This window comes from Arvicanthis niloticus, unplaced genomic scaffold (assembly GCF_011762505.2).
Source record: "Arvicanthis niloticus isolate mArvNil1 unplaced genomic scaffold, mArvNil1.pat.X pat_scaffold_297_arrow_ctg1, whole genome shotgun sequence".
Classification (NCBI taxonomy): domain Eukaryota; kingdom Metazoa; phylum Chordata; class Mammalia; order Rodentia; family Muridae; genus Arvicanthis; species Arvicanthis niloticus.
In genome coordinates, this window is record NW_023045955.1 from 83,528 (window position 1) to 91,366 (window position 7,839).

The following is a 7,839-nucleotide window of genomic DNA, read 5'->3' on the forward strand; positions in this document are numbered from 1 at the left end:
CCCCAGTCTCAACAGTCTCATAGAACTGTGGTAAACTGAGCATGGGGGCTCACACCTATAATCCTAGCAGTTGGGAGGAAGAGACACATGGAACTCTGTGAGTTCCAGGCCAGCCTGGTCTACAGAGCAACAAAAATGAAGGGTGCAGTGGCTCTCCCATCATCACCTGGCTAGTCAGTGGCAGTCATTTAGGTCTGAGTGACCACACAAGTCATTTCTCTCACTGTTTCTTGCATCCTCTGAAGACCTCACAAGATTCCCATTTAGCAAAGAGATGGGGCACAGAACAGAGATGCAAGCATTTATTAGACTGAAGGAAGAGGGCACAGGTGTCAGGAATCCAACTTTAGAAAAGAAAGAGGGTGGGGTGGCATTTAGGTCAGCAAGATAGCGCTTGGATTAGACAAGTTGCAAAGATAAGTTGCCTAAAATGGAAAAATCTTGGACAACACATTCTTAATTTTCGTTACAATTTGGTCGCCATAGTATGTCTTGCATTCTGGGCTGAGAACCAATGATGTCTGAAAAACAAAAACAGACAGGGAGTGAGGTGGCAATAGGAAAGGTATAAAACCTCAGTATGGCTTCCCAGGCACCCAGGATGAGACCATTCCTCATCCACAGAAAAGAAAATCTCCTTCAGTGAGTCAGTATGCAGCAACAGATTCTGCCCAAGGGAACTGAAGCCCACCCACAGCCTTCAGGAGGAAGCCTGAAAGCTGTCATAGCCAGGTAGGGGAGAATGGGAGAAGGTTCTGGAAGGCATGATGGGGGCTTGGTCTAGAGAGAGAGAAGATGGTAGCTGAGTATGAGATTTGGTGATGTCTCCCATACCCAAGGGCATCTCTCCAGGCAAATTGGCTGAATGGTCATGTTAAAAATGCATTCCCCATGTTGATGTGTCAGAAGAAATTCCTTTTTGGTTAGGACCTGATACTCAAATTAAAAGTACTTTGTGGACAGGACAGAGCAGCACTGTTCAAAATATTCATCTCTGCAATCCAGATAAGATTGAAACAAGAGACATCAGGAGACAGCTGTGGCAAGCAGCCACAGACACTCTCTTGGTGTGGGGTGGCATTTAAGACATGGAGGAAGGGTCTGGCTGTAGCTCAGAAGATGCCAGCAGAAGGGGAATCATCTGAAGCAGGGGAATAGAGTGAAGGGAGGTTCCAAAGAAGACACTGGGCAGTATACCGAAAGTTTTATGCATCTTAGAGTATAGCTGGGGGTACCATACATGTGCAGAGGTCAAACCAAGAAGTCTCCTCTTCCTACTATGGGTGAGAACCTAAGGTTTACCCAGCATGTGGGAATTAATTCCAGGAAGCTGCATGGACCAGGCTGGATGTGTACCTGGCATGCTGCTTTGACATGTGCTATGGTGGGCAAGGATTTGAGTTTTTGGTTGTTGGTCACCTACACATATTAATGGTTGTATTGATCATTTGTACACAGCCTTCCACCATTTGCTGTATGGGTGAGAGGAGGTAGCAAGGACATTACCATAAATTTCACATCTTCAATTTTAGCTTTTAATCCTGCCTCCTGGTAGCAGTCCTGGATTTTTTGAAAGGCCACCGTTTCATTTTCAGTAGGTTTAAAAAAGAAAAGTTCCGTCTCCAACCACAAACTGCTTCCAGAGACAATACTGGAATAGATACCGAAGAAAGGAATGCATGCTTCCGCTGCAAACATAGACAGAAAAACATCCTTAAAAGACCACAGGCTGTGAAATGGAGAGATGGCTCAGTGCTTAAGATCCATAGGTTCTGACTTCAATTCCCAACAACCTCATTGTGCCTCAGACCATCTGTAAGGGGATCTGGTCCCTTCTTCTGATATGTCTTAAGAGAACCACAATGTAGTCATATATGTAAAAATGAATGGTTACATCACTGGGAAAGAGAGAGAGAGATAGAGTGAGAGGAGAGAGAGGAGCTTAGGCTGACAGACTCAGAGGCTCATGTTACCTTGCCTCATCTATAAATGTCTTAACTGACCTTGCCCACAGTCCCACCATCCCAAAGGCTGCAGTGTCCCAGATACAACATGGATTCCACAATACACACAATTCTAGCAGAAAAAGATACAGGAGTGGACAGGCCTTCATATCTGACTTTCATGAAAACCACACCGCTCGCCTCAGCTTCAACTGTGTATCTATGGGCCCTTCATCATGAGTATCATTACCAGCTCACCTCTGTCTCCCTGTCCTATCCACCTAACTGTTGTAACCCAGAGCAGAAAGCATCAACATTTTCTGCAGATCCTTGCCAGTGGCCTCCCGACGACCCCTAGATCTATCTCAGTGCCCCACTTAGAGATCTATATGGGACTGAGATGGGGTGAGCAAGGGTCCCGCTCTCACTTGGCTGTAAGCCCAGCTCTCCAATCACCAGCAAGGCCAGCAGAAGAAGTGTCCCCTTCATGGTGGAGAGTGTAAATGCTCTTCTCAGAGTAGATCCTCTTCCTTATAAACCATTGTAGTCATGAACCCAGCCAACCCCACCCCCAACCCTGCCTCCCAGAAGCTCCAAATACCTTTGGGCAAGAAACTAGCATCTGTGGATCCCCTTCCAACTTGCATAGAGGTGTGAATATGGAAGCACCTCCCAATCTGAAGAACAAACAGCTTGAGACAGCCTGATGTCATCAGTTTTTAGAGAGAAGAAACTGTTCTGTTTCTGTTTGTATCTTAGCCAAAAGGGCTTAGAGCTGCCTTTTGTAAGCAGCCCAAGTTCTGAGCCAAATGCCTGTGGTCCTGTCTCTCTTGTCACCTCTGCTTCCTGGTCACACTCCTCACCTCTCTTTGATACAACCATACAATCTGCTGAGGCCTTTGGATTGGAAGGCTGAGGACATAGAGGCACCACCTCCCAATTGACTCTCAGCCAGGGTAGTCCCTGTCTGTTTGGCCATGTGGGTAACCTCGGGGGGGGCTATTGTAATGGTTTTGTACCACAAATTCTGCTTCACTCCACAGTAGTTCATTCCTGTTGTCCTGCTCACCTTGTCCCCTCTCAGCCCTGTCAGTAACCATGTCTCAAAGAGGTTTGAAGAGCAGAGTCCATGTAGTGATAGCAGTGAACAGTAGAGTGAGGGATGCACCCCTGGACATGGACTCTCGGTTGTCCACAACCCCACAGGCTACTGTAGACTGCCTGGCTGTAAACTACACTGCTCTACAGGCCACAGGCAGTGCTGTGTATAGACAGTCTCAACTTCAGGTCAACCTACTTACCCTAAGGAAGACATTTTCAGCACAAATGAGATTGTCAGCTGGGTGTTGTACTCCCCATTTCTACAGACAGGAAGCTCTTAAATGCAAGCTCACCCTGATTGCAGTGTGTGATGGTTAATCTTGATGATCATTTTGACTTGGTTGAGTTTGCCATGGAAACCAAGCTCTGAGTGGGGGTTTTTAGGCTTGGTCAATTGATGTGTGTAGACAGACTTTCATATGGCAACGTGGACTATGGTCATAGCTGGGGTGGAAAGGGGACAACAAGCTGAGCACAACCATTCATGTCTCTCTGCTTCCTGTTTGTAGCTGTGACCAACCACCTCCAGTGTCTGCACTGTGCCTAGCTCACTGTGATGGACTGTGTCTCTTCAGACTGTGAGCAAAAACTGTGCCTGTCACCTGGCATTTTGTAATTAGTTCCTTACAATACTGGTAGAGTATTGTTTTTAGCATGTGCCAAGCCCTGGGGTTAATCCACAGCACCACACACATAAACAGGGGCAGCCAAAGAGATGGATAAGTGTGCAACGTGCTTGTTATGCAAGCATAAAGGAGTGGGTTCAGATCCCCAGGAACCCTGAGAGTTGTGGCATGCACATCTAATCCCATGTGAGATCCAGGTTAAATAAGAGACCTTGTCTCAAAAAATGAGGATGGCTGTGGAGACACCTCAGTGATTAAAGTTTCAGTGATTGAAGCTGAAGACCTGAGTTCAAATCCTGAACCCACCAGGTAGAAGAGAGCTGACTCTTCAAAATTGTCATCTGCACACACACACCACACACACACACACACACACACACACACACACACACACACAGAGAGAGAGAGAGAGAGAGAGAGAGAGAGAGAGAGAGAGAGAGATATCTTGGCACCTCTGATCCCAAACAGGCACACACACACAAGCACATGAACATAGGAACACACACATACAAATGTCTGTGGAAACTGCCATGAGGAAGCTTGAAAAAGCTCCCAATGGACAAATATCAAACAATTTTAACACAAACTAAATAACATAATATTTGAATGTACTATAATTGTGAAATCACCTATAAACTCATGCTGTCATGAATGGTTGCATGGTAGATAAATGAATATAGATGAAAGTCAATGGTCTTACATCTCACAGAAAAATTCCTGAAAATCAGTATATGTTCCTCCTGGGAGTTGACTTTCCTTCCCTTCAGTCCTTCAGTGTGAGCTACATGTTCTCAAGAAAGAAGCATGGTGGGGTTGGGGAACAGGCCAGTCAGTGAAGCACTTGCTGAGTGTGCTCACTTGAGTCTATGAGTTTCAGCCCTCAGAACCTGTGAGGACATTCATGTACAAAGTGCCCCCTGGTAACTCTAGCACCAGAGAGTCCACTCCTGCATTCACTGGCCAGCCCATCTAGCCAAATTAGCAAGCTCCATGGTTGAAGAGAGGCCCTATTTAAAAATATATAAAGTGGTCTCAGCTGTAAAGAGGACACAGATTCTTTTCCAGCAAACACAGAAGAGCTAACAACCATCTGAACTCCAGTTCCAGAAGATCTAGTGCTCTTCTGTGACCTCCGCAGGGAAAGCAAACATGACTGCATAAGACACTCATGCAGTACAATCCACATACACATAAAATTAAATTAAATAAATGTCAAAGAAGCATGTACATATGCATGTACACACATGCACACACTCACAAACACATATAATGTTTATACACACATATGTATATGGAAGAGTACAACTGAAGGCACCTGACTGAGTTTCACTGGCCACCTTGTACATACACATATGTTTGCCATGTGTCTTAGTTAACATTACTGTTGCTGTGATAAGACACCAGAGTAGTGTGCAGCAGTAGACACTTGCTTAGCCACACTATGCCCTTTTCTCTATTCCCAATCCTCTAGAGAATAGAGAAGTCCCCAGTGGTCACATTCTACAGGCCTTCACAGCCCTAGACAAACAGAGACCAGTGGGCTCAGAAGAGAGCTCACAATTAGATTCCAGAACTTGGCCCTAATTGCTTATACAGTTACTGGATGTACATCCTGTTTGGCTCAGCTAGCCAGTAAGTCAAAGGCTTAAGCCTCTCTAAGTCTTCAGCAAACTTCACTGTGTCACCACCTGATGTATGGTAAGTGGTAGTCAAGTGTGCTTTACAACAAACTTCTTTATTCTGACTTATCAAAACACTTTCAATCTTTACTTTTAAAATTAACTACCAGCCAAATTACACAAACACATAGACTTATATAACATAGGCATGGGGGTGGGGAGGTATTAGGCCAAGCCTGAGTTATGTGGGAAGACGGTGTTGAACGATTTAAAAAGGGTCTTGTTTATAGACTTGAGAGAAGTGAGATAGCCCTTTGTCCAGTCTAACCAGCATTTGTGAAGACCTCCTATGTGTGTTGACCCTGGGAGAGAGAAAGGCCCTGCTCTCCTGAGCCTTCAGACATCTAAAGGACACCAAAAGGCAGCCAATGCAAGAGGAGCTAGGGAAGAGGAAGCAGGGTTTAGAGTCTTCCCTGTGGTGGAGGTCAGGTGTGTTCTTATACACAAGGGAGCCATGTGCACTGCAGGGGTGTAATCTGTGTTGTGTTGCTATGACAAAAGACCCAAGACTAGGTAACACATATGGAAAGAAGTTAATTTGCTTCATGGTCTGGAATCTTGAAAGTCCAAGATAGAGCAACCTCAGGTAGCCACGGCCTTGTGCTGACTGAACACAGGGTGCACAGCAGAAGGGCAGCAGGGGATTGTGGAAGACACAGAGCAGAGGCTCCACCCTGCTTCTCAAGCAGCCACCATACACTGCTCAGGCCTGCTTCATGGGGAACCAGGGCTCAACGTGGGTGTTAGGTGGGTGTCCTAGACATGTTGAAACCACAGCAGGCTCTCCCTCTGATATGTTGGTTTTTGATGCAGTCTGGGGATTTAGGTGACAAGTCTCCCAGGTGAAGGAAAAGCATTTCAGGCAGTGAGAGCAGAGCATATGAAGGCCCTGGTTCTCACCTGGAGCTTCCTCATAGAGAAATGGTGTCCTACTTCATCCAGAGACACTGCAAATGACAAACATGCCAGGTAAATGGTAAATTCCAGGTTTCTTTGGGATGCAGCGAATGTTTATTGATGGTATTTAAGAGAGTACAAAGGGCTCCCTAGGCCCCTCCTGTTGTTATGGGGGTCTGGGAAGGAAATTGTGGGGAGATGCTCAGTGTTGGGGACAGGGACTCCTCAGCAACCGAGGGCCTCTCTCTTGCTCTCAGTGTCCTTGCCCATACAGGTGGTCCAGGGTTTCTTACTCCTTGGAGGCCATGTAGGTCATGAGGTCCACGACCCTGTTGTTGTAGCCGTATTCATTGTTATACCATGAAATGAGCTTTACAAAGTTGTCATTGAGAGCAATGCCAGCCCCAGCATCAAAGGTTAAAATGTGAGAGTTGCTGTTGAAGTTGCAGGAGACAACCTGGTACTCAGTGTAGCCCAGGATGCCCTTCAGTGGGCCCTCAGATGCCTGCTTCACCAGATTTTTGATGTCATTATACTTGGCAGGTTTCTACAGGCTGCAAGTCAGATCCACAACCGATACATTGGGTGTAGGAACATGGAAGGCCACACCAGTGAGCTTCCCTTTCAGCTCTGGGATGACCTTGCCCACAGCCTTGGCAGCACCAGTGAATGCAGGGAAGATGTTCTGGGCAGCCCCACGGCCATCACTCCACAGCTTTCCAGAGGGGCCATCCACAGTCTTCTGAGTGGCACTGATGGCATGGACTGTGGTCATGAGCACTTCCTCAATGCCAAAGTTGTCATGGATGACCTTGTCAAGGTGGGTAAGCAGTTGGTGGTACAGGATGCATTGCTGACAATCTTGTCATATTTCTCATGGGTCACATGCATCACAAACATGGGGCATCTGTAGAAGGGGTGGAGATGATGACCCTTTTGGCTCCACCCATCTAGTGGTCCCTGGCCTTCTCCATGTTGGTGAAGAAGCCAGTAGACTCCACAATATACTCAGCACCAGCATCACCCTATTTGATGTTAGCATGACCTGGCTCCTGGAAGATGGTGATTGATGAGAAGCTTCCCATTCTCAACCTTGACTGGGCCATTGTATTTGCCATGGGTGGAGCCATACAGAATCATGTAGACCATGTAATTGAGGTCAATGAAGGGGTCGTTGCTGGCAACAATCTCCACTTTGCCAAGTGCAAAGCTGAAGGCAGCCCTGGTAACCAGACGCCCAATATGGCCAAATCCATTCACACCAACATTCACCATTTTGTCTATGGGGTGAGGCTTGCACTGTACAAGAAGATGCAACTGTCTCTGGAAAAGAGAGGAGCAGACAGCCAGTAAATTCCATGTTAAGGTACATGCACACAGAGTGGTCCAGTGACTGGCAAAGTCCAAAGAAATGAGGTGAAACATGTTGCTTCTCACCCATGATCCCCACTTGTGAGAAGCTGAAGCTGGTGTGCCCCAGTCACCTGTCTGGGATCCGCTTCATCACAAAGACAGAAATTGTGCTTGGGTAGGGGGCTGCTATCTGGAGCTGGCTTCAGCCTCCTCTTTGCCCTCCATGTTTGGCAAATATGA

The 7,839-nt window shown here is 46.6% G+C and overlaps 1 protein-coding gene and 1 pseudogene across 1 annotated transcript; both read right to left on the reverse strand.

The window, feature by feature from the left end:
* Window positions 1–211: 211 nt before the first annotated feature.
* On the reverse strand, window positions 212–2,432 carry LOC117701883 (secretoglobin family 2B member 2-like). The gene is made up of 3 exons (XM_034493288.2): window positions 2,372–2,432; window positions 1,507–1,688; window positions 212–521 (listed from the first exon to the last, which is right to left on the reverse strand). Exons 1-3 carry the CDS (start codon window positions 2,430–2,432, stop codon window positions 426–428), a joined length of 339 nt encoding a protein of 112 aa, XP_034349179.2. The 3' UTR covers window positions 212–425.
* Window positions 2,433–6,535: 4,103 nt separating this feature from the next.
* Window positions 6,536–7,521, reverse strand: LOC143441097 (glyceraldehyde-3-phosphate dehydrogenase pseudogene; annotated as a pseudogene).
* Window positions 7,522–7,839: the final 318 nt, after the last annotated feature.

Bases quoted from the DNA above. Each gene is read 5' to 3' on its own strand.
- LOC117701883 (XM_034493288.2), bottom strand. From the start codon at position 2,432: ATGAAGGGGACACTTCTTCTGCTGGCCTTGCTGGTGATTGGAGAGCTG. The intron at 1,689-2,371 runs GTGAGAGCGGGA...CTATGTTTGCAG, and splicing joins AGAGCTGGGCTTACAGCCAA to CGGAAGCATGCATTCCTTTC. The intron at 522-1,506 runs GTAATGTCCTTG...TTTGTTTTTCAG, and splicing joins TTGAAGATGTGAAATTTATG to ACATCATTGGTTCTCAGCCC.